Source organism: Lycium ferocissimum, chromosome 10 (assembly GCF_029784015.1).
Source record: "Lycium ferocissimum isolate CSIRO_LF1 chromosome 10, AGI_CSIRO_Lferr_CH_V1, whole genome shotgun sequence".
NCBI classification, from domain to species: Eukaryota; Viridiplantae; Streptophyta; class Magnoliopsida; order Solanales; family Solanaceae; genus Lycium; species Lycium ferocissimum.
In genome coordinates, this window is record NC_081351.1 from 28,264,761 (window position 1) to 28,291,616 (window position 26,856).

The 26,856-nt window shown below is 34.1% G+C and overlaps 3 protein-coding genes across 4 annotated transcripts; 1 reads left to right on the forward strand and 2 right to left on the reverse strand.

Annotated features, from left to right (window-relative positions):
• Nucleotides 1-335: 335 nt before the first annotated feature.
• On the reverse strand, nt 336-5,066 carry LOC132033173 (uncharacterized). Of its 2 annotated transcripts, none has more exons than XM_059423061.1 (7): nt 4,801-5,066; nt 3,044-3,185; nt 1,905-2,052; nt 1,752-1,827; nt 1,558-1,669; nt 1,381-1,467; nt 336-794 (listed from the first exon to the last, which is right to left on the reverse strand). In XM_059423061.1, exons 1-7 carry the CDS (start codon nt 4,831-4,833, stop codon nt 736-738), a joined length of 657 nt encoding a protein of 218 aa, XP_059279044.1. In that variant the 5' UTR covers nt 4,834-5,066; the 3' UTR covers nt 336-735. The 2 variants fall into 2 exon arrangements, with proteins under 2 accessions (XP_059279044.1, XP_059279045.1); XM_059423062.1 differs by having other exon boundaries at nt 1,376-1,467; nt 4,801-5,065.
• Nucleotides 5,067-10,257: 5,191 nt separating this feature from the next.
• On the forward strand, nt 10,258-14,771 carry LOC132033174 (zingipain-2). The gene is made up of 5 exons (XM_059423063.1): nt 10,258-10,845; nt 12,714-12,949; nt 13,702-13,842; nt 13,932-14,363; nt 14,465-14,771. Exons 1-5 carry the CDS (start codon nt 10,416-10,418, stop codon nt 14,546-14,548), a joined length of 1,323 nt encoding a protein of 440 aa, XP_059279046.1. The 5' UTR covers nt 10,258-10,415; the 3' UTR covers nt 14,549-14,771.
• Nucleotides 14,772-19,180: 4,409 nt separating this feature from the next.
• Nucleotides 19,181-20,291, reverse strand: LOC132033175 (uncharacterized). Its single transcript, XM_059423064.1, has one exon. The coding sequence runs from the start codon at nt 20,125-20,127 to the stop codon at nt 19,285-19,287; it is 843 nt and encodes a 280-aa protein (XP_059279047.1). The 5' UTR covers nt 20,128-20,291; the 3' UTR covers nt 19,181-19,284.
• Between the last annotated feature and the right edge of the window lie 6,565 nt (nt 20,292-26,856).

Consider the following 26,856-nt stretch of genomic DNA (forward strand, 5'->3'; position numbering starts at 1 on the left):
TTGCCAAACTTCCAAAGTTCGAGACTTTTCAACCAAACTTTAGGCAAAATGTTTGAAGTTTGTGACTGCCAAACCAAACTTCAAACAGAGTTATCTGAAGTTTACTTGCAAAAGCAATATGCCAAACTTCAAAGTCGTATACGTCCGATTATAGTAGTTTCAGACGCAAATTTTTTCAACTTCAATATCATAAATCTGAAGTTTGATTCTGAAACGGCTAAAACTTTCATAAATTTATATGCTTCAGCTATGGGTTATATAGCAGTCCGCAAATCGACTATCTGTGCACTTTGATAGTCTACTTTCTTGATGGCTCTATGATAGAGTGAGCAAAATTTGATACTATCCACGGGAAAAACCTCACTTTTTCCTCCACTAAGAAGAAAAACGAACTAAGACAATCTACTTATCGATCATTTATTTACCATCACCTTTTAAACTAATCTTCTCATGTCGAGCGCAAATGAATTACCATTTTAACAAAGCATTTGACTAACACATTCACTTATGACATTCTAAGCATAAACAAATCGCCACAAGTGGTATCGTGGTATTCAGTAAAACTTTAATACTCTCACAGTTGCCCCAAGGACTGATTCGTGAGGTCTTAAAAACGTCAGACAACCCATAATCAGCCATCCCAATTTTTGCTTTCGGAAAGTTGGCAATGTGAATCTAGCTGCGAATGGACTTCAAGGGGCAGTAATTGCTCCCCCAGGGGCTGGAATCATGCTCCTAAATCAGCTCACCTAGCTCTTCAGAAAGTCTTTCAAAGAAAATGGTGGATGCCCTTCCTGCAACACAACAGTCATCAAAAGTTTAGTATTTAAATGGAGAAGGGTAGTGGAGCAGGACATTATCCCCCGAGTTTCAACTCTATCCGATCATCAAGAATCTTGAACTACCAAAGTTTCAAGTGGTCTTGGTCCAACAGCAGGTTTGTAAAACCTTGCATGCATGGGCGGAGCTAACTAGGAAGGGGCTGAACCCCCTTTGTTGAAAAATTATACTGCGCACATAGGGTAAAAAAACCTATTGTTTGTGTGTGTATATACATATATATATATGAACCGTTGAATCCCCCTTAATGGAAGAGAAGCTTCTACTGTAGTTGTAAATGTGGTACAAATCGGGTTCCAACCCCAAGTGTATCATTTAATCCCCTAGCCAGAATTCTAGCTGTGCCACTGCTTTGCTTGAATGCCTAGGGTAGGGGTAGCTAATAGATAGGCGAAATTATGTCGCTCCTGGGATGAATCACTAGCGGTTCCTATCTGAAAAGTTTCTCTTTTAACACTTCTTTCACCTTCTATATTCCCTCCCTGTCCACAGAATGCTAAGCAACAATTCATTAAATAAAGCTCTAAGATCAAACCTTACTGGATTCTTGACTTAAGCATTGCCTTACGACAGTTGTCTGCTGCATCAACCTTTCAACCGCAGAATAGCTGGGGAGGTTTGAATGTGCTGCCAGCAGCATGACAACAAAAATGAGTGAGGAGGGAAATTAAAGTGATTAGAAATCACGACATCAGAAAGACCCGTAAAAAAACACACCAAGTATTGCTCTATTCAAACTATCAGCAACTTGCTGTCTGTACTCCAAGCTTAATAGATGAAACATGGGTGACTTTTCTGGTTCGCTATAAGCTAATAAAGCCATGAAGTCCTGCCACAAAGCTTCAATATTTAGACAAGTACAAGGGAATTGGAAGAGAATATCTAAGAGATTCACTAGGGAAGAAACGTACCTCAAGCTTTTTAACATATTTCTGCACCTTTCCAAAAGGAGCCAACTTTGCCTGTGCAAATTCCAGAGCTTCTGTGCTGCCACAGATAGATAGAAATAGTCAGAAAAGTGAATTTCATCCTTGACAATTAAGCCATTGGCATACTGTGCTCACCATTTTCTTGAGCAGACAAGTCCAACAAAATGAAGGCTCAAGAGATCAAAATGAAGATCCTTATTTTCCTCTAATAAGTCAGGAGCGAACTGCTCTGTAAGTTCAATGGCCTTCAGTACACTCCCCTCTAATGCCAAATGATAAATCCCTGGAGATAACTCTGTAGTTAGAATCATCAATCAAACACTTTCTAAAGACTAAAATTAATAAGGGGAACACCAGAATCCAGATAACTCCATTGCTTACTGTGATGTGGATAAACTAACTAATAAAGAGGAAAGAAAAAAAGGAAACAAAATCGGCTCATCATAACATTTTCAAATCTGCTCCTCCTTTACTGAAAGCTCCTATGCATGGGAGGTGAATAGAACAACACTACTTCCCAATCCCAAGATAATTGGGTTAGTTATCTGAATTCTATATATTCAATTTGCTCCATTAGGGCTTGTTTCATTCAAATACTCAATAATTTGCCACTTAAAAATAAATATCCTCCAAATCTCATGCTTATCCTAACATTGACACATCATTCGTTAACCAAGGTGAGAATGCTCTCGGTCCATACTAGACTTAATATACGTGTACCAACACTGACCAAACCTTATTTCCGACTAGCTAATATTGCCTATATGTGTACTTGCTTCTATTATGTTTTTCTTCTGCTAAGTCGCGTGGAGTTTAGAGATTGTAGGTCTTTGAGACAACTTCCTTCCATGTTATTTGGCTCTATCTCGTCTCTTTCAACACCTTCAATCATTGTGTTACACAGTCAATCATCAAGCATTGGAGGACAACGTCTCATAACGATGAAGTAAAATTTGTGCCCCAAGTTTATAGGCTTTTGACATATCAAAATGAATATGATATCCACAATAGGCAGTAGGCATGCAAAATATGCATGTGGGAAGATCGACAGAAAAATAGCATGCCATCAAAATGAAACAAGCTATTGCAGACAAGACTATTTCTCAAACAAAAATACACATCGGGGAAAAAAGGGGGTGTACTTATCATGGAAAACTGTTCTCAAAGTTTAGAAGCAAACCACTACCAAAAAAGGGGCTTAAGGAATGTTAATGTCAGATTGTAACACAATAAAAAGAACGAGCAATTTGTGCTTGATGAAAACTATCACTTACTTTTTCTCTTCTCCATATCCTCCAGATGATTAGCAGTCTGCTTCATGCCAGTGGAGGCCGTAAAAGATTCCAACGTGTCTGTGAAGCAATTATGCGCGAGATATGACATGACAATGTTGTAAATATCATTGTCATTGACAGCCTATTGAAGAAGCACACAAAAAGCAAATCAGAAGTTAGACACAGCACAAACATCCATTTGAATCATAGATCTTTTGTTTTATGAAAGTTTTCCAACACAGAACATTGAAAGAGAGTCCACAAACAAAACAAACTTCTCTGACAATATGTTACTTTCAGTATTTTCTTAAGATCGATCTTAAAGTCAACTTTTAACTTTATCAACCAATTAACTATTCCTCGATCCCAAATCAGTCGGAGTTGGCTATATCTAATACCAGTTAGGATCGGCTATACGAAATTACGGATCCTCTATACTCATTCAGAGCCCATTTCATTGTTAATACTAAATAATTTTTCTTTCAGGATAAATTAAAGGATCTCTAAAACAAGTTCTCTAAATCTCTCTTATCCAGTTATCCCTATACTAACATAAAACACGACTCTCAAAGAACACCAGACCTAATATAAGTATAATAATAACTAGTAACTAGTACAGTCTATATCATTCTCTCCCATTGTATTACCTACATTGATTACGAGAGATTATAGGTATCCTGAGACAACACCTCGTGTTTTAGGTCTATCATGTCCTTTTTAGTATCTTCAATCATCATAGTGTCACACTTGTTGACCGATGCATATACCCCCCCCCCTCCCCTTTTTTTCCCAGCACCGTTCTCACTTCTCATTTCATAGAGGCATATACAAACAGCCATGATATATGTTTACCACTATAAGTATAATACTTGTTCGTTATTTATTTTTTTGATAACCGTGGTGTCCGATCAGCTTGTGCGCACGTCGACTAATTCCAGGGGATACCTGTCACCTCCCACCAGCAATAGGTACAAGGTAACTCTGTCCACCAAGGTTAGGAAAGATGGGAAGAATCACCTAGTGTTTTTGTCTCTATTGGGAATTGAACCTGAGACCTCATGATGCGCAACTCACCTCATTGACTACTACGCCACACCCTTGGGTGGTTGTTCGTTATTTTGAGAACGGGAAAAGGTTGCAACTTGTAGTATTCTTTTTACATAATCTCAATCCGAATCCGATATTCAACGAACACATTACTCATGCCTTAGGGGGCTTCAGCAATTGGTCAAATTGATCATCCAAAAGCAAAATAGGATCACAAAAAATTAGGAAGGAGAGAGTATAAGATAACAAGGTTTCCCTAATTTCTTTTCTATTCTTTCATTCTGCCAAAGCTAACTGTCATTCAATCTCCTTTTTTGCTCAACCAAAGAAAAGGAACTTTTCCAAATTAAACCTGTTTCTTAACCCTTTCCAGTCTATTTGTCGAATGATCAAGAACAAGACCAAAAAAGAGATACAAGAACAAGCATGTAACAAGCAAAAATTACATGAATATAAAAACTAAGCGAACCCCATATACATAAGAACCACAATGCCACAGATACGACTAGTCAATTGTCAAAAAGAAGTGTCAAAGTCAATTATTAGCAAATTACAGATTCAAAAGATTGAACAAAAGGGTCTACAATGGTATTTAGCAAAACCAAGAAAAGCTAAAAATTAGAAAATCTCCTCGTCAAGAAAACAATAATAGAACATGAAAAGGAACAAAATTTATTCATAAATTACCGGAATAAACAAAAATAACTTACAATGTCTTCGTATTGCTTGGGATCAATATCCATTATTTACCGATAATCTTGGAAGATATCTGATTATTACTGTCTGCTTTGTTCCAAATTTTTGAGAAGAAAAAGTTTTTCACAAAGTATGACTCGTGGGGTTATGCGTTGATAGATGATTTGATTGATGGTGGGTTATGTTTGTGTTTGATAAGAATTTGAAGCAAAGACAAAGACTGCACAATTTTCCTTTTGTTTTTCTTGCTTAAAATACTGACCCCTGATTTTTCTTTCAACAATGTACACCCCAACATAATATATATGTACCTATATATTACTCCCTCAGTTCATTTTTACCATAACAACAAAAGCAATTTTCTTTTTTTAATATGCGAAAGTAAACGAGTAAAAACAAAAATTTATTTTTGAAGGGAATACGTACTTATATATTACTTTACTACTTATATATAAGCCGCTAGCGAGAGGAGTTTAGGGTAGGCCACTAAATTTAAAGATGTGTCCTTTTGCTGATGGAAGGGGTTGTAGGGGTATTTTGGGGAATTGAGTTATCTGATTTAATTTTAATTCCAGCGGCAAGAGAGAGGATCTTCGGGTCGTCCTCTTCCAGCTTGTGCTCTCTCATTGGTTGCATAGTACTACTTATGATTTTTTCTCACTGCTTTATTATCTTAAACTGTAACTTTTTAGCTGGGTTATTGTGTTGTCCTTTTTTGTTTTCTGCAGCAACGCCTAACATTTTCTTGTACTCAATATACTTCCACGTGTGCAGCAACGATGCGTATAGTTCCCCTTTTTTGTATATATAATATACAGTGAAAGTTGGTACTATCTTTGATTGAAAAAAAAAATATATCTTGATTTAATTCCCATTAAATCCTACACATTTAGGATTAGCACGTGCAGTCCCTAGAAATTATTTTTACTGTAATAGTGTAATTACTTTTGTGCAAGTTTATAAGACGCAACTTTTCACAACATTTTAAAGAGAAATAAGGATGAGCGGAAAAAAGGAAAAACCAAAGGCCACCACGGAAGGAATTCACGGACTAAATTATGGTAAATACTTTTACCTATCGAGTCTTTATTCTTATTTAAACGATAAATCTTAAGAATCAACATCAAGATGAAAATATATATTACTTATCTTACATCCATTAGCTTGGTATACATATTTGGCATGGGTAACTTTCTGCCATAAATTACTGGCGAAGTTACGAAAATAAAAAAGATTCTCATTTTGTGACTATATGTTTTGGAGCTAGAGTAGACATTTCCATGTGCTTATCATGTCTCTAAGTGGTAAATTGTCTGCAAGAAGAATTCGGCTTCACAAACAATTAGTAAACTAGAGAAGTACAAATGCATAACGAACTTTTGTTCCACAGAATCATATTTTGCATATTTAGAAGTTTAAGTATGTGGTCGCATAAGGTGAATTGTCGGGGAAGTAGATATATTTATTGGGTTCTGTATATATTTGCTTTGATGCTCTTGTCGTTGAACATTTGCAGTTAAAAGAAGCCATTTTACAAGAGCGTAGCTCGAGTCAAATTATCATCCATATGAATTCAAATTTATCTGATACAAAATTAATCAATGAGCTAAAAGATATATAAGTGAGTAATGACTATGAATTAGTAATTGTATAAGAAGTCAATGATTATGATATGCATTAAATTATTTGTTTTCCTCTATTAACGCTTCAACTAGAACTGCCAAAAGATTATTCATCTTTTGTGAACAAAATACTCGACTACATGGATACATTGCAACTAGTTACTACTTACATATAAGCCTCTACGGAGAGGAGCTTCGGGTCAGGGAGGGCTATTTCCGGAATTTTCCATGATTATCTGCGTACTTGATAGCTTTATCAAAGTGTAGGTCTCACTAAATTTCCTATGCCACGCGCTGACTTGCAAGTTTTTAGTTACTTTTGTAAAAATGTGGGCCCTACTGGATTTTTCATTTGCCGTGAGTGAGAACTTTTGTTTCTCCCCCTCTCTCCTCTCTTTCTCCATAGCCTTTTGTTCATCTTTGCAGCTTGTGTTGATATATATGCATATATAACAGTAGTAATATGTGTAGTTAACTTAATAATTACCTACACATGCTGATATACATATTCTGATCATTTTAATCGAAAGCAAAACAAATTTTGAAGATTAACGAGCTATCTCTACCGAAGATACTAATTCTAGGTGTTTTGACATGCGATTTCATATTATAGTTTCATATCATGAGATGAAATCAGAAATCAGCATTTCTAAATGCTGATTTCATCTCATGAGATGAAATTTCAAATTATCATTGGGATTTCAAAAAAATTAAATGCAAAACTTGACCCATAAATTTATACTTTGTAACAAAAGACTCAGACGTTAGTAGATATTTTTAACAATTACTCGCACCAACCAAATCATTTACCAACCTCATTAACTTCTACCAACCTTTATTTATGTGGGAGGATTATATTTAAGAGTAGTCGCATTACTATTCATGTTAACTTTTTCGTTTTATTGAACTAAAGTTTGATCAATTGATGTTGTATTTTTTAGAGAATTTTCATTTATCAAAAGTTCTCATTCAGTAACGTATTAATTTTGTTATGTACATATATTTAATCATAATTATAGCAAGCCTTAAAATATTACGACTTGACTCATTTGGTAAGCTTATATAAGAATTGAGAAAGTTTTGATAGTTTTTACAACTTGTGGAAGAAAAAAAAATTGCTTATGTATAACATCAAAAATACGAAAAAATAAAAAAAATATTTGAAAAATATCAATTTTGAATTGATTTGTCAAATATGTTTTAAATCCAAGATTTCGATTTCAAATACGTCCAAACGGCTCCTAAAGAATTTGTTGTGTTGGAAGCGACAAATATGGAGGATATATGCATTCGACTTTGTTGATAGAGATCAACAACAATGTAAAAAAGAAGAATCTTGCGGCAGATTAGAATGTTGATTAATTTTTATTGTATGTGGTATATATTTCTAAATACGGGAAATCTCATGCATGTGATTTTGTTATAAAATTTACTTGGCTATCGATGCTTATCTCTTTAGACATGACTGTACAAATAGTATTTCTATCTTTTAACTTATTTAATTGGTAAATTATTTTTTATTATAAAATTTATGACAATAATTTATTTAATTAAATAGATCGCCAGAAAAGGGAGATTAAGGATTCTCAATTTGTCATGGTTGCTTAGGGGTCGCTTAATATAACTTACTTTAATCCGTATGTGAAGATAGGGGTTAAAGTAAACTTGCAAACATTAGCTAAAATTATTAAAAATCAAACTCGAAATTAAAAATCAAAAAGGAGGTGGCCACAACAATCTTGGGTGCAATGATATCTCACATTTGGGAAGCTAGGAAGTGCAAGCAATTCAATGGGAAAACTGTACAGATAGAAATAATAGCAACACAGATATAGAAAGAGATTAAGAAAAGAATAGATTAGGTTAAAGGTTTCAAGAAAACAAGAAATGAAGTTTTTTTATTCAGAATTTTGTAACTAGTTGTTTCTTCTACTCGAGGCCTCTGTGGTGCAAATACCCTTCATAGAAGGTGGTTTAATCCTTGAGGTGCTCTTTAGGTGTATATTTTTGTTTGTCTATAATAATATTTCACAGTTTATTACCCAAAAATAAAAAAATAAAAAATAAAAAATAAAAGGGTAATCGAATATAGAAATTTGTCAATATTTTGAATCAAACTTTTTTAGGAAAGTATATCATATAAAATGGGACCTGTTTTTATTGAATATTTGATACAATCAATCAATGTTGAATGCACTATCTTTTTTTCTTTTTCGTTTTTTGTGTACACAATGATCTGCACATCTGAACTCATTATGTACATCGATCAATATTTACTCTTAAATTATTTTTCTTGTTTGTTTTCAGGAGATGCGCTTAAGAACTATATAACAATTTTTCTTTTCTATTTTCAAGAGTTGCCGAGAAGAGTAGAGGAAGAAGTGATAAAAAAGAGTGGTACTTATGGCCCTCTAAACGAATATAAGTGGTTATAGGACACAAAATTTAGTTATGTAACAGAAAATTCGAGTTAAGTATACATGAATATTTGTGTATTATTCTATTTCATCAACTTTTGTTGTATAGGATCGATTAACCATCATCAAGGCGATTGTCTTCTAATTGGTAGTATACGAATATATGTTGGTTTTTGGCTTTTTGCCGTTTGCAGAATAGCGCTTCACATTTAAATAAACTTTTTATTAAGCAAAAAAAAAAAAAGAGAATGTAAAAGTATTTACCCACTTTAGATAATCAGATTTTTGTTTATAATTTAATTATGAATTTCTAGATTTATCAGCTTTTGATCTCTTAATTTCCCATTACCCGAATCTACCTCCACCACAACTTTTATGGTACTCTGATTTTAGCCTTTGCACGGTAATAAATTCAAAAGGTAAGATTTATTGATATACTCCCCGTGAAGACTACGTATTGCCTTTGTTATAATAATTTTAAGTAGGTGTCCGGATATGATTTTCTTGAAGTTTGAAAAAGAATATTTGAAGTTGTAATTGATAAAGAGGGTTTAAAATTCAACTTCTAAGATACTTTTCAATTTCAATTTCAACTCTTTTTTTTTTCTTTTTTTTCTAACTTCAACAAAATATTATCAAAATGTCAATGTACACAAATGGTAATATTCGAGAGTTTTGTAATAGTTGAAATGAGTAACAAGAGCACACTTAAAAGGGAGATTCATATGTTTCATCGTTATTGCCAAACAAGGGTATTTGGTTACAAAATACTGGAATTAGTACGAAATTTTGAACCATGCGTTAGAGAATTAAATAAGACAAAATTGATGAGAGGTTGTTGGATTTTGGTAGGGTAACATTATGGCTAAAACCGTACCCAATTATTCCTATGTTGTCATGTTTAACACATGACCTACGTTTGTGTGGACAATTTTGTTCACAAGTATCTCTTTGGATCAAATCTAACGTAAAATAAATCCGACACGTCATTTTTTTAAAGAGAAAAATTCACTAGATGTCCGATAATTATATTGGAGCTCGATAAAATTCTGACTTGCGGTGGAAAGTCCGACATTAAGGACAAGATGCTATCTAACAAATATAACTTCATAACCAACGCTCGAACTCGAACCCTCAATTTAAAGACGAAAGATTACACAGCCTCCCATTATAATCACTTGTTGGTAACACTATCTAGAATATAGTCAAGATTTAAAATTTATGAATTTAAGCTTTTTATCCTTTTAAGTTACTGAATTAATATTAAATATTTTTTTAGATAAATATAAAATTAAGAATCAAAGTTACTTAATTCCATCAAACTCCTACATCCCTAATCACATGTAACATGTTTCAATTGGTCATTGTCACTAGCAAAGACTAGAAATTTTATTGTTTTTTCCTACTTTAACAATTTGGAGGCTTAGAAAACAGAAACTTGGAACCTTTCTGTACCAATAGAACAAGCCCACATTTCTCTCACTCTTTGGTTAGTGCTCCGATATTTATTCCGAAAAAACTGCAAATATCAACCAACCCCATTTTACAATTTTTCTCTCACATCTCAAATTTCTCAGGCACCCTTTAAAAATGAATTTGTTATGGCAATCTTTGTTTCTTGTTTTGCTAATCTTTCAAGGACCAATTTGCAATTGTTCATCAATTTATGATCTTTTTGAAAATTGGTGTCAGCAACATGGAAAAACATATTCTTCAGAACAAGAAAGGGTGTATAGATTTAAGGTTTTTGAAGAAAACTATGCTTATATTACAGAGCATAATAGTAAAGGGAATTCCAGTTATACCCTAGGTCTTAATGCTTATTCTGATCTTACTCATCATGAGTTTAAGAAATCTTTCTTGGGGTTGTCATCTTCTGCTAATGAGTTTATTAGATTGAAACATGGAGATTCTTCTTTTGGTGGTGTTTTGAGTGATGTTGGTGATGTTGATATTCCTTCTTCTTTGGATTGGAGAGAAAAAGGAGCTGTTACTAATGTTAAAAATCAAGGAAGTTGTGGTATGTTGAGTTTATTATTGCCTTGTTTTAAGTAGCATCTCCTTAGTATATAATTTGTGCATAGCTGAACCAAGATCAGTTTTTTTTTTTTTTTTATGTTTATGATCTTACTTATCAGAATACTGAAACTTGTGATGTTAGTTTTGTTTATTTTAGTTTTCTTTTTGTTGTTTGGGAGTTGAGATTCTGGTAATTGTACTTAAACTTTCAGTTTCCTTTTTTATTTTCTTGTACTGTTTGACAGGATGAAGTTATCTACTAATTTACTTCATTGAACGTTGAAACTTGAAACCTAGCCTTGAATGTAGAGAATTCTTGTTTTAGGAACTCTTGGGTTTCCCCAAAAGACAATCTTTTAAGTATTACTCCCTCCGTTCACTTTTACTTGTTCACTTTGGACTTTTCACGTTGTTTAAGAAATAATAAATGAAGTGCATACTTTACCAATGTGCCCATATTAATTAGTGCATATTTTTATTGGATTTGAAAAATGATTTGAATTGAGTAATTAATACTATGAGTAAAACATGAAAAATAAAATTGTCTTCTCTTGATATGCTAAAAGTGACAAGTAAAAGTGAAAATCTATTTTTGAAATACTGGACAAGTAAAAGTGAACGGAGGGAGCATAATGAAAATGGAGTGGAATGGATATTGAGGATTCATAAACCAACCAAAACCAGTTTGATAGTAGTAGTAAGTTGTTGTTGAAACTTAGGACCCTGAAACTTAGCCTTATGAGCTAATCCTATCGCGAGTTAATTGGGAACAATTGTTCTGTTTGTTTCTCATTATCAGAGAGAAAAAGTTACTATTTGTTTCTTAGTTTCAATTTTCATCTCTATGTATGCGAAAATATATCTTTAAGAGTGACTGGAAGATGAGAGTAATTGGATATGCTGATACAGTATCTCGCTTTATATTGACTGATGGACAGGTGAGAAATAGTGTTACAAAGATCATGAACATAGCACATAAGAGGAGTAAAATAGTGTTGAATTATCATTTGTCTTAGCAATTGGAGTATAAACTTTACCAGACTACTCATGAGATCTGCTCTTTCATTGTTTATTTCTTTCTAGTGAACTTTGTTGAATAGATGAGGGAGATCTTCTCACTATCTTGGTCTTCTGTCTTCCAGAGGAGAGTACTTTCCACTTAAATTTGCATTACAATCAGAACTGGCTACCAGCTTTAGAGCCTGTTTGGATGGGCTTATGGCTTTTGGCTTAAAAACAAGTGCTTAAAGCACTTTTTTATCTCATCCAAACACTACAAAAGTGCTTAAAAGCTATTTTGGCTTAAAAGCACCTAAAATAAGCCAATCTGATTCATTTTTGGGTCCTTCGACCATTGACTCATAACTCATCGTGTTTTATCTTCATTTTGTTTTTGCAACTGTGTACACAATTGTGCCCTATGATTCTCTACTTGTTTGAGCAATCAAAGAAACATGTTTTATTATTTTTCAATTGTCAATTTTGTGACGCATACTAGTATGATGTTTTATAGCAGGTAATTTGACTGTCAGATATGTGGAACTATACTTTCTTCCCAATGCAGAATTTGCTTGGGGGGGACTTAGACTTGTTACTTTGGCAAAACAACTTTTATGACTGCACATAATTCTCACTTAGTGAAGTTTGCCTTATTCTTATCTCAAGTAATTTTTTTCTGTCGAAATGTTTGGTAATATCAGCCTGAACATAGGACAGAAGTGAAATTGTAGCCTTTTTTGTAAATTTATTCGGACAATGAGTGAAATTTTCCCTTGTCCACAACATTGTCATTCTATTGCCATTACATTTACTTAATCCCAGCTACTACCTTCCGTAACTAAAAACAGTTACTTTTGTTTCATTTTCCAGGTGCTTGCTGGTCATTCTCAGCCACTGGTGCAATCGAAGGTATCAATCAGATTACCACTGGATCTCTTGTTAGCCTCTCTGAGCAGGAGTTAATTGATTGCGACAGAAGTTACAATGATGGTTGTGGAGGTGGATTAATGGACTATGCTTTTGAATTTGTCATAAAGAATGGTGGCATTGACACTGAAAAGGATTACCCTTTTAGAGAAAGGGAAGGAACATGCAACAAAAATAAGGTACCTAATTATTCTTGAATGTAGTATTACAATTTCATCAGCTAAAAGGGTCTGCAAATGAATTGTAATTACAATTGAAAAGGAAATGTTTTAATATATGCTTGAAGGCTGACAGTATCACATGGTTAATCTCATTCGAAGCCAACGTTATTGGTGGCACCTGAATTGAAAGTTGGTGACTAGGAAAATGGCGCAAATAAAATGACCACAAATAAGTCATGCAAAGTAGGCACCTCCCACTCCCTTAAGGCAGTAAACCTTGGCCTCGCCCATCTTGATTTGGCTTATGACACGCCCCAACCATCTTCTTGCTCCTAATCCTGTAATAAATGTGCTTGTTGTCCTATATATGTTCTGCTCTGGATTCCTTTTATTTATTATAGAGAACTTAGGACAAGTTTATTCCAGATAAAGCAATTAGGGTCGTTTGGTTGCTGGTTAGAGTTATGCAAGTATTAGTAATGCAGGTTTTAGCTATGCAGGTTTTAGTTGTTTCATCTTCTACCCTGCATGAAATAATACATAGATTTCCTCATAACTTATACATGTATTAGTTATGCGGGATTGTAAGCTGGTAACCAAACACTGTACTTGGTGTATTGAATTTAATACATAGCAACTAAAATGCTACCAAACATGATACTAGTTATGTTGATTTTAATACATGAATAATTCACTTCCTAACCAGCAACCAAACAACCCCTATGAACAAAATAAACATGACTGCTTTGCTTAACTTGTCAACTTTGCAGCTACAAAGACGTGTTGTGACCATTGATGGATATACTGACATTCCTCAAAATGATGAGGACGAGCTTCTAAAGGCGGTGGCAACTCAACCTGTGAGTGTTGGGATATGTGGCAGTGCGAGAGCATTTCAATCATATTCGAAGGTCTCTTCCAGATCCGAATTACCAATCTCCTAATCATCTTAGGTAGTTTGTGGTAATAGAATTGTAAAGTTGCTGTCTTTGTGTTGCAGGGGATATTCACTGGGCCGTGCTCTACATCACTAGATCATGCAGTACTGATTGTTGGATATGGTTCCGAAAATGGACTTGATTACTGGATCATAAAGAATTCATGGGGAACAAGCTGGGGAATAAATGGTTATATGCACATGCAGCGTAATACTGGGAATCAAGAAGGGATCTGTGGGATAAATATGCTAGCTTCCTATCCAACTAAGAGTAGCCCAAATCCACCAACTCCTCCAGCTCCTAGTCCATCTAAATGCAGTACGTTTACCTCATGTGGTCAAGGTGAAACCTGCTGCTGTGGTTGGAGGTTTATCGGAGTATGCCTTTCTTGGAAATGTTGCGGTTTGGATTCAGCAGTTTGTTGTAATGATGGACGCCACTGTTGCCCACATGATTATCCAATTTGTGACACAAGTCGGAACCTTTGCCTCAAGGTGTATCTCCACTTCTAAACTTCTTTTCTGATGTGCTGTTTATATACATTTTCTTTCACCCTTTGCTACTGTGTTTTGACAGTTAATTTGTTTTAATGCAGCGAATGAGCAATGCTACTACAGTGCAACAGTCTCAGAGGGAAGCATTTACCGGGAAATTCGGAGGTCTCAATTACCCTTTCTAGGCGTAGGAGCTTGGCAAAACGTCATTATCTTTTAGCCATATTCATGATTTTGCGGATTTACACTATGTGGGGGTACATACACATCTACCCCTTAGTAATTACATATTAATGTTGTTGTGAGATATAATTTTGTATATGTAAAAACTGATGTAGTTGCTGCTAGTGAGACGATAATTACCACTATAACTCTTGTATCACATTATCAGCTTGCGTTTTAGTAGTATCTGAGACTTTTCAGTTTCTAGATGACGACCTTTTATCACTATGTTTACTAGTATAATATTATTCTGTTAATAAATCTTTAGTCTACCTAAAGGGTGGTAAACTTCTGAGAGTTAAGTCTGCTTTTCCTTTCATTTATAAAGTAACAGTAGATTGTTGAAACTATAAAATTACTACATAAGAGTTCAGTTGGAAAGAAATATGTTGGAAGCAAGCTATAATTTCCATTGTTGCATGTTGAATGGCTATTTGTTCTTAATCTCGTCAAGCCTTCAAATAGAAATATATTTGGCGTAGAAGAAAGGCAATCCCTAAAGAAAATGAAAAAGGCCGAACCAAAGAAACTGTTAATATATGCCGTGTACTTGACTCTTTCCCAGAATGGTGATTTTGGAGGGGTTTTAATTACTTACTTTGTTATCGCGTTTAGGTTTTCCAGTTCTTTGTTTTTGAATGCATTCTTGTTGTTGCAATTTTGTTGGTGGGCATGAATATATATCTTCGTTAGTCTCTTCTTCTGCAGTTCCTTTTCTCCAAGACCATATTGCCTTAAAGTTTATGCCTTTGTCTAGGTTGTGTGGAAATGCTATTGCTATTGTAGTAGTAGCAGAGACTAACAAAAGTAGATTTACATAGTTTTTGCTTAATACAAAATCATTAGCTACATAGTGGTTTACTAGTGACAGAGAGCCAGATGAACCTGCATCTGAATAGACCAGTGTAGCTGCAAAGGGTGCAAAACTGTATCATAGGAAAGAGTGAACCGGCAAGGCACTTGGAATGAGCCTTTAAGTCTAACTGGCCTTGTGAAAGTGACTCTCGTATGCTTAGTAGTACCCCAAGGAGAGATCCTTCAAACTTACAATTTTGGGATTAGAAGCTGACTGCTTTCACCAAAACTTTATAGTCACAACAGAGAATTGCGAAAACGATTCCTAGTCGAGCTTTTGGGGTTAGAAGTTTAGTACTATGTGGAGAATTACATACTTACAGCAGGAAATAGAAGAAAATGCTCCCAGTAGCTTGTTCAGCTAACATCAAAGTAGGCGTCATTACCTGAAAGTTTCCTATTAACATAGAATGAACTGCATGACACTTGAGTAGATGGTGAAGGTTGGCTCTTGTTCTTCTTTAAGTAACAAATGTTGTTGGGAAGAAAGGGGAAGGAGTGGAAAAATAAACACTGTTCATGTTAGAGTTACCGTCCTAGAAGCCTTAGTTGCACTCTCTAGCCAAGAGAACAGTCACAGAGGTACTAATTTAGCTGTAATTAGAAGCCATATCTGTTTATGTAAGATGATGCTTCTAAGAAAAATAGCACTTGTGACATGGATCATGTTAGAGTTACTGTAAGTTGTAAGCTTTTTAGGAAACATAGCCCCGCCCCGCCCCGTTTATGTTATCTTTCATTTTTCCTCTTTATGTCGAAGCATGACATATTTTCTTAAAACAATTAGATGAATGATTAGTAAAATGGATTTTTTTTCTTTTGACATTCAAATTTCAAAATAGAACTAGAATTTACATATTTTACTATGTTTAGCATGAGAATACACAAAACCATCTTTAGGGTAAGCTTGAAGAATATCTCGAGTTAAAAAATGATTTATCTTAATTACTAAAGACAAACTTGTGAGTAAGTATAATTGCAAGGTAGTATTTCACCTTTTTGTAGATGTCTTTTTAGTGATTTCTTTTAAATGAATATTGTTAATCGTAAGAGTAATTAGGCGATCACCGATAAATAGGAAAGGTTTTGTACAAGCTTAAACAAATAAAATAGTCTATTAAATCGTAAGTTTAATAAAAAAAAATATTGATTTTAAAGATAGAAGTCACATTTTAACAAGTAAGAATTTACTAAACAGAAATGAGAAATCTTACAAACTTCCAAGAATCATGCTTATACTTTTAGTAGTAAAGAGGTGATGAACAAGAATAAAAATTTTTTACCCAACCCACTTATAACCCTGGCTTAGGTGGCCCTATTAAAGATAAAAATGGTGTGAGTTGCCCCCGTCCGTTTATCTGCAACTTTGAGATCTAAAATGCCATTCTAGTGAAATGGTCCAATACAACTTCCCGATAGGGTAGATATCTCTTTGCTACTAAGGCCCATTTGTTTGCAGCATTGAAGACGCTATTAAGTTCATTTGTTTGCATTGTTAAGACAGAAGTCTTAATCATTAAGATCTTAAACCCACACCATGAATTTTTTTTTACCACAAGCTCCACACCCAACCCCACGCCTCTACCTCAATCCCACCCCACCACCCACCCTCCACTCCAACCCACCCCCACCCCAACCCTACCCCACCACCCAACCTCCACCTCAACCACACCATTCCCCCACGCACCCTCCCCACCAACCCCACCCGACCAACCCCTACCCTCCCACACCACCCACCCTCGCTCGCCACGTCCCACCCCACCACCAACCCCACACCACCCACCCCCACTCTCACTCCCCACTACGCCCACCTCTCACCCCCAACCCCACTTCACACCACCCCCACCACCACCCCTTACCCCAACCATCGACCACCCACCCACTCCTCCACCTCCACTCACCACCCACCACGACTACAAATCATCTCCACCATTACTAGTGAACATAAGTGTTTCATTTTTTATCAAATAATATTTTATTTTATTATATTTATTTTTTGATATTTATTATTTTTTAGTTGAATTGTATATTTATTATGTTTAAATGAATACATTATGCACATTCAGATGTTGAAAAACAAACAGTCTTAATCATTCAGTGTTCAGACCTAGAGACATCATCTTAATCATTCAGATGTGCATTCAAATTTAGACGTCTTAATCTTAATGGAAAAAATGAAGCCTAAGCCCTTGTTACAAGTCTCAAAAAAAAAAAAATGAGGCCTAAGCCCCTCAGCGAAGCTGGGAGCAAGATGGTATGATTTGCAAGTTTTAGTCCCAATATTAGCAAGAGAATATGTTTTAAATCACTAAGCTGAAAGATGAAGCATATTACTAGACGTAATTAGCATAAAGGAAAAACAGAGGTGATGCAATGTCTCTGGCTTAGGTGGAAAGATAATGAATGGTGTGAGTTGTCCATCTGCTACTGAGAGCTAAATTATTCAGTGAAATGGTACAACAAACCTTACTCCACTGCAGCATTGAGGACAGCATTGTTGCAGAAGAATACTGATAGACCTAGGAGGTAGATCAAAGTGTGTTGCTAAAAACTACTCATGCACAATATGCTGTCATAGTTTGACAAAAATTCTATGCAGTTTCGTTCCAAACAGTAAAACACTCCTGAACAGTTTGATTCATAACTCTCTTTGAGGAAGAGGAGAGCATGCTACATAATTGCAGCATCTATTCGTGTGTATTCACAGTAACAAGCAAAATTAAGATGTTAAAGTCCCATTGCAAAAGGATAATCTTTCGATGCTGGTTTAGCTGACAATCACCCTACTGCAGAAGGTGATGAATGCGAGATCACCTTTCTGGCTAATATATGATAACACACATTAACTACTTGAAATCAATGATGGAAGCAAACGAATATGTCATTCGCGATCCTGAAAAGATCATAGCTTTTTGATGTATTCAGATTCAAATTAATTCAGCCCTCAAGGAAAAGATACCACAATACCAATAGAAGTTGTTAATCGATCCAATTTACAAAACGTTGTGGAACTAGTATTAGGCATCAAAATTACAAATACAGTGAAAAACAGATGTGATGCAAGGTCTCTGGCTTAGGTAGAAAAATAATGAATAGTGTTAACTCTGGCTTAGGTAGAAAAATAATGAATGGTGCTGTGTTGGCCATCTGCTATTAAGATCTAAATTATTCAGTGAAATAATGCAACTTAAACCTTACTCCCCTTCGCAGTATTGAAGACAGCATCGCGGTAGATTGCAGAAGAATACTGATAGACCTAAGGAGGTAGATCATAGTGTCTGTTGCTAAACGCTACTCATGCAGCATAATTCTGCGTCGTTTCTATCTAAAATACTCCTGAACAGTTTGATGCATAACTCTCTTTGAGGAAGAGAGATTCATGCTACATATTGTAGCATCTATGTGTGTGTATTCACACAATAACAAGCAAGAGAAAATGTTAAAGTACCATTCCAAAAGGAAGTTCTTTTACTGCTGGTTTAGCTTACACTCTCCCTAATGCAGAAGGTGAGCAATTGTAGATCACCTTTTTGGTGAATATGATAAGCAACATTAACTGCTTGAATTCAAAGATGAATTACAAAAGTCTGTCCCACTCAAAAGCCTAAAAAGATCACTGCTTATTGATGAATTCATCTCCAAACTAATTCGAATCTCAAGGAAAAGAAACCACACTATCAATAGTAGTTAATATCCATCCAATTGCAGCAAAACATAAATCAATCCCACACTATAAAACCTTGCAAGAACTAGTACTATTAGGCATCAAAATTTACAAATTCTTAACACAATTCATCACCATGTATATATAAATTACACAACCCAAAATTCTTACATGTTTGTTTCAAGAAGATGGAAACACATCCTTAACAGCAGAAGCAGCAGTTAAATAATTCAAAGTATTCCTCAAAGTCTCTTTTTCTCTCTTCAATCTCATAGCAGTATCTTCCAACTCAAGTAACGCTTGTTGTTCCCTTGGTGCTCCTTCAAAAGTACTCCCAACAAAGAACGAAAAAGGCGTTGGAAACAAATTCCTTCTCAAATCCGTTGCTTCTTTCTCACCTTTCCCGTTCAACCTATTAGACAACCTAATCACATCTTTCATATAACTTTCAACTTCATTAGCTAACCCTTCCACGTCATCACCCTCATTACCAGATGGTCTATCCTCAAGCCACGTCACCTCAGCAACTAAATACGGTTTAGACCGTACAAGTTTGTTAACACGGAACCTTTCTTGTCCTTTACAGATTAAGAAAAACCTGTCGTCGACAAGTCGTTCATGTTTAACGACTTCTCCGACACAACCAACGTCGGATGTACCTGTTGTTGTGTCTGAGTAAATTACGCCGAAACGAAGGTCTGTTTGGAGGAGTGTATGCATCATTATACGGTAACGGAATTCGAAGATTTGAAGTGGAAGGATAGCACCTGGGAAGAGAACTAATGGGAGTGGGAAAAGTGGGAGTTCAACGACGTCGTTTGGGGGATGTGAAGGACCATTTGTGTGGTGTTTTTCAGGGAAGGATGAAGCGGAGCATTGGATGATACGGGTCGGGTTACGCCGGCGACGGAGTAATGATTGACATTGAGGGGTAAAATGGTAATTGGGTTGATGAGTTAAGAAGAGATGATTAGGGTTTAAGTGGGGTTTGTAAGGTGAAGGTAAGATTTGAGGTAAAGCCATAGGGATCTGATAAATATGTATGGGTTGTTGATAAATCAGAACATTGATGAAGAAGAGAGAAAAAAAGAAAACTGAAAACTAAGATGGAAAAAACAAGAATGGTTCTTGATTTAGCGAGATTGTAGTAGTAAGTGAAGTGTGGCAGCATAAATTAATTCTATCCAAATGTAACCTCAAAATATCTATAGTGGGTTTGAGTTATTTGAGTGTGGTGTGAAGATTTACACGTGGAAATATGTTATCTATAGCTTACGTGGCAACTGTGTTTGGTGAATGGATGCTACTGTCTGCCACATCAATTTTTTGGATTTTCATTTTCCATCCTACAAAAACAATCTGATCATCTATACTCCAGTAAAGAAGTTCTATCTTTTCGTCTTTCTTTTTTAAATAGTTTAAGGAAATAGACAATAGTAGTAGTAGTACTGTAGTAGTAATAAATTTGCAGTAGTTGTGAATTGTGATGGAGATGGTTTGGTACCAAACTACCAATACCCTATTTGAGAAGAAAGAAGTTGGAAATGGAGTAGTAGATTCGCAATTAGGAAATGAATATACTTGGGGGAATAAAACTACGAAAGGGTTGTGGGGTTTGTGAACCAAAATATCCGCATACAAGTTCCTAATGGAATAATGCACATAACTTTCTGATTTAAGAAAGTTCAGATTTAATTTACTAATTGCATAAATACCCAATTTGTGTCATTACTTAAGTTATCATAAAAGTTTAAAATTTTCACTGTCTCATGTTTAAGTTTCATTTGGTTGAAGTTGCTTGAATTTCAGTCACAATTCAATTATTTTTGTTCGAAGTTCATGCACATATAATTGAAGTTCAGTCATTTTTGCCTGAATTTGAAGCAAAACTATATGAACTTCAATCACATAAAATTTTACACACTGCATATATGTTGTTTCTCAAAGCTGAGTTCAGTTTAAGTATTTTTTAAAATCTAAATGCCAATTAAACAATAATGTCAAAATAAGGTATCCATATAAAATTTACATTCACACTTGTTTGATTTGTGGATTGGAAAACCATCTATTTTGATAAGAAAGCGCTCTTAATTTAGTTCAGTAGAACGTGGGTCTTTAAAACCCGATGTTGTAGGTTTAAATCCTACATAGCGTGATTTTTAAATTCATTCAGTAACTTTCATAACAATCGGAATTTGACCTCCTGTGCCTGTGAATTAAAAGAAAGGAGGAGGTCAATTAAAAAGAGATGTTAATTAATCAAAGGTCCAACTGATCACCACGCTTATACTGTAAATATGCAGTTACGAATAATCCAACCAAAATAACAGAAATTAGACCTAACACGTTTTCAAATAGAAAAAACTTTAATCATTTTTACTGAATAATAACTTTTTTGTTGACAAAAGAATAAAAATAATTTCTAACTTAATCCAAATCATAAAATTATGACACAATCAAATCAAAACGAATAAAAGTATTGAATTGAATCGTACCACCACGATTAACAGTTTCTTTTGGGGCCTGTGCCAGGGGTAGGGAGTAGAGTGCCACCCCCATTAAATGCTTTTTTAGCTACGACGGGCCATGTCGGGCCATTACTCGATGGTCCAAAATATTTCCCTCCCCTTTATATTGCATTTTTTTGCACGGATTGCCCTTCGTTTGGGGTGGTCTTTAAATTTTCAAATGTGGTCTTTAAATTTTGCCCTTCATATTTGTGATCTTTAAATTTTCCCTTGCTTGGAAAGATTATATTCTCGGGTTTCAAGCATAAAAATAAAAAATAATTTTACTGAATATGCAATCTTTAAGAAAAGTTAAAGTTATGCCGGATCCGCATAATGAAAAATCTGCCCCTAAAAATAATTTAAACTTTCCTTATAAGGCAAACTTTTTTTTTGGTTGAAAGTATTTATTATGAAAAATCAAATCAAAACAAAGTTAAAAGTACATGGTAAAATTCCTACTCTCGCTAACTTGTATAAGTCAAACTAGGAGCAACTATTACATTAACAGTTTCTTTTACACTTAGCTAGGGGATAGTAGGAAGAGCTCTTTGCCATTTGAAGTTGTTTCGCCTTGGATGAATATGTTGTGCAATCTCTTTAGTCCATCGTAAAAAACGTATTTTGAAACGTAGGCTTTCTCTAAACGGACCCCAATTTCGATTTGTGTCTAGCAATGTGTGAGATCCATGTGATTTCTATATTCTTCTAGTGTACCTACCCATTTACCACAATTTTTGTGATGGAACAAAATAAAGATGGGAAAATATTTCTGCCTACGCGGTAAGACTAAGTCTAAAATAAACGGCCTTATCAAAGTGTGAAATATGGACATTTATAAGTCATAATACTTTTCCATGTAACTTTGGTATATAAAAAATACATATATATGCTTCAAGGCAAATCGGCTAGTATGCTCGCATAAGTTTTAAACCACAGTTTATGCCCATGGCTTAATGGACAAAACTTTTAAGGCATAGTAAAATAAAAGGAATTATCAAAAAAAATAATACTCCATCTATTAACAAGGCATAAGTAAGCTAACTTTGGACTAGATTAAGCGAAATTTAAACTTTTGCGAATTTTTTTTTGTGGGGGTTCGAACCTGAAACCTATGGGATTTAGCGAAGGGCAAAATTTAAAGATTTCAAATATGAAAAAATTTGTGTGGTAACTATGAGCCTGTTTAGATGGGCTTAAAATAAGCAGCTTATAAGTTAGAAATAGCTTATAAGTGAATTGGGATGCTAACTTATTTATTTTCCAAATCGCTTTACTTTAAATCATTGTTAAATGGACCCAATTATTTTTTTTGGCTTATTTTATGCACAAAATGGCTTTAAAATTTGCCGGCCAAACACTCAAAAAAGCTGCTTATAAGGTTCAAACGGGCTCTATTTGGGCCCAAATCAGAACAATGAGTGTTTAACACCACACGCCCATGGCTCCAAAGACAAAGTAAAATAAAAAGAACTGACAAAAAATAATACTCCATCTATTTTAATTTATGTGAACCCATTTGACTGGACACGACATTTAAGAAAGAGTGAAGATTTTTGAAACTTCTGGTTCAAAATAAGTCTTGAATATTTGTGTGGCTATAAATCATTCATAAAGTGAATTTGTTTCCAAATTAGGAAAGAGGTCATTCATTTTGGCACGGACTAAAAAGAAAATAGGTTCACATAAATTGAAATAGAGGGAGTAATTAATAAAAGGGCAAAAAACATATATGTACATAGTAAGTGGGTATATTTACGATTTAACATGATGATACTTTTCAGTTTACAAAATATATCAATAGATTTGTTACAAAATCTATACGAAAAGTAAATTAAAAAAGTAAATAAAACACATTAAATAAATCGTTTTCCTTATTTTATCCACTTTTCTCTCTCCATTCAAAATTAAGAGATATTGTTCCCTTATTTTCTCCAACTTTTGCTCTTTTATTTCATCTACTTTTCTCTTCCCATTCAAAATTAAGAGATATTGTTCCCTAATTTTCTCCAACTTTTACTCAAAAAGTCCATTCTAATCGGTAATTTTTATGTACAAAGTTCATACACCAGAAGACATATATGTATAATTTTTGTATGCAATATGTATAATTGTAAAAATTATTTTATACTTTTTACATATCGAACATGTATAAAAATCGTTTGTGTATTTTGATTATGATAAAGTACATTTAACTTGTATAAAATATAATCAAAATATGTATAAATTTTGAGAAAATATGTATAATAAATTTGTAATTGATACAAACCAGATTCCATACAAAATTCATACACCAGAAAATAAGTATATATAAATTTTTCTATGCAATATGTATAACTGTATAAATTCGTTATAATTTTTAAGTATGAAATATGTGTAAAAGTTGTATGTATATTTTGATTACGATAAAGTACATATAAATTGTATAAAATCTGATCAAAGTATGTATAGATTATGAGAAGTATATATGTATAATAAGTTTCCTGATTGATACAAACCATATTCCATACACTAATTCATATCGAATTTATTCACGTTTCATACACATTGTACCTCATATATCTAAATGATATATAGCAAATTTCATACACATTTCATACATATATTAGTTTTTAACATTTTTGAAAACTGCAGTTTATATAATATAATATAAAGATTTCAAACACACAATGATCACTTATATAAACTATAAAGATTTCAAACACATAATGATCACACATATCTCAAAACGATATAAATCAATTTTTATATACAATTAATACACAGGTCAATAATAAAAAATACTTTGTAATATTGGTTTGAAAATTTATTCTAGGAGATAAAATGAATTTTAGGTTTGAAAATGGTGTCTATCATAGAAGGAGAGGGAGAGGGAGAGAAAGAGAATTCTTTTAAAAAAGTAGAAGAAGTTGATTGGTAACTATCCTAAAATTAAGCCCACATTTAAAATCAGATTATTTTTCTTAAAAAAAGCCTAAAATCGTGGAATCCCATTAAACTAAAATCTGATATACTTTATAATTTTATTGGTATATTTTGTAAATAAGGAAAAGTATCCTTATATTTTATAATATAAAGTCTTTAAGTAGTATTATTAGGTCATTTTCTCTTAAAAAGAGCTTATATTTAATCTATTTTACGACATCAAAACTAGAAAGGGATTCCGTGTTTCCGAGGCCTATTGCGTGGCCGTTCAGCAGCATTTATCGTTAGTTTGAGCTTGGACGGTTTAGATAATGATCCCAAATAAGGAAGTTCTATCTTTTCATCTTTCTTTTTTAAATAGTTTAAGGAAATAGACAATAGCAGTAGTAATGTAGTCTGTAGTAGTAATAAATTTACAGTAGTTGTGATGGAGATGGTTTGGGACCAAACTACCGATCAGAGGCGGATTCAGAATTTGATACTTGTGGGTTTCAACCCATTTCAAACTTAAAAAAATAAAGAGATAAAGCAAAGACCTACAGGTGACCAAGCGATTCGAACCCTTGACCAAACGAAGCAAAGCTTTAAAAAGTTCTTTGTTGCCACTGGACTAACAACACACTTTATTAATGGGTTCCCAAATAATATTTTTTTATATATTTGCTGAATACAAATACAAGATCCGCACAAATACATGGGGGATCCCGGGAACCCCCATATAATTAGCTAAATCCGCCCCTGCTACCAATACCCTATTTGAGAAGAAAGAAGTTGGAAATGGAGTAGTAGATTCGCAATTAGGAAATGAACATACTTTTGGGGGAATAAAACTACGAAAGAGTTGTGGGGTTTGTGAACCAAAATATCCGCATACAAGTTCCTAATGGAGTGATGCACATAAATTTCTGATTTAACAAAGTCAGATTTACTAACTGCATAAATATCCAATTTTAGTGTCATTATTTATCATAGAAGTTTAAAATTTTCACTATCACATGTTTCCGTTTCATTTGGTTGAAGTTGTTTGAATTTTAGTCACAATTTAATTGTTTTTGCATGGAGTTCATGCACATATAATTGAAGTTCAGCCATTTTTGCTTGAACTTGAAGCAAAACGATCTGAACTTCAACCACATAAAATTTTACACACCGCATATATGATGTTTCTCAAAGCTGATTTCAGGTTAAGTATTTTTAAAAATCTAAATGCCAATTAAACAACAATGTCAAAATAAGGTATCCATAAAAAATTTACATTCACACTTGTTTGATTTGCGGATCGAGAAACCATCTATTCTGATAAGAAAACGTTGTTAGTTTAGTTTGGTAGAACGTAGGTCTTTAAAACCCGATGTCGTAGGTTCAAATCCTACATAGCGTGATTTTAGATTCATTCATTAACTTTCACAACAATCGGAATTTGACCTCCTGTGCTGTGAATTAAAGAAAGGAGGAGGTCAATCAAAAAGAGATGTTAATTAATCAAAGGTTCAACTGATCACCATGTTTATATTGTAAATATGCAATTATAAATAATTCAACCAAAATAGCATAAATTAGACCTAACACGATTCCATATAGAAAAAACTTCAATTAATTTTGCTGAATAATTTTTTTGTTGATAAAAGAATAAAAATCAATTCTAACTTAATTCAAATCATAAAACTACGACACAATCAAATCAAAACGAATAAAATGTTGAATTGAATCGTACCACACGGTTAACACATTCTTTTGGGGCTTGTGCCAGGGGCGGGGAGTAGAGTGCCACATTAAATGCTCTTTTAGCTACGACGGGCCATGTTGGACCATTACGAGATGGGCCAGACGAGCCCAATTACACCTCCCCTTTATATTGTTGGTGACTATTTGGGCCCAAATCAGAACAATAAGTGTTTAACACCACCCCCGCTTCCCCCACGCCCCCGCGGGGGCCCTCAAAAGAAAAAGTAAAAATAAAAAGAACTGACGAAAAATAATAAATAATTAAAAGAGCTTATCTTTTTTTATTTTATGACATCAAAACCAGAAAGGAAAAGCCGTGTTTCCGAGGCAAATTGCGTGGCCGTTAAGTATAGCATTTAATTTATCCTAATCCGTAGAATTCTTAAGGTGGTCAGTTTGAGCTTGGTCGGTTTAGATAATGATCCCAAATAATAATAAAATTTTCTTTAAATCGTGGAAAAATCTAAAGATTAATTGCATGATGATGACAGTTTGCCATTTTTTTATAATCGACGTTTAATTTTAATGTTGACCTTAGAAATCATCAGTCGTAATTGTTTGCGACATTTCATATGCAATGCTGTACTTTTCTGCG

Coding starts and splice junctions, on each gene's coding strand:
- LOC132033173 (XM_059423061.1), bottom strand. CDS start 4,833: ATGGATATTGATCCCAAGCAATACGAAGACATT. Junction 3,186..4,800: donor CCAAGCAATACGAAGACATT/GTAAGTTATTTT, acceptor CTTCTTCAATAG/GCTGTCAATGACAATGATAT. Junction 2,053..3,043: donor GGATATGGAGAAGAGAAAAA/GTAAGTGATAGT, acceptor AGTTATCTCCAG/GGATTTATCATTTGGCATTA.
- LOC132033174 (XM_059423063.1), top strand. CDS start 10,416: ATGAATTTGTTATGGCAATCTTTGTTTCTTGTTTTGCTAATCTTTCAA. Junction 12,950..13,701: donor GAACATGCAACAAAAATAAG/GTACCTAATTAT, acceptor TCAACTTTGCAG/CTACAAAGACGTGTTGTGAC. Junction 14,364..14,464: donor GTCGGAACCTTTGCCTCAAG/GTGTATCTCCAC, acceptor GTTTTAATGCAG/CGAATGAGCAATGCTACTAC.
- LOC132033175 (XM_059423064.1), bottom strand. CDS start 20,127: ATGGCTTTACCTCAAATCTTACCTTCACCTTACAAACCCCACTTAAAC.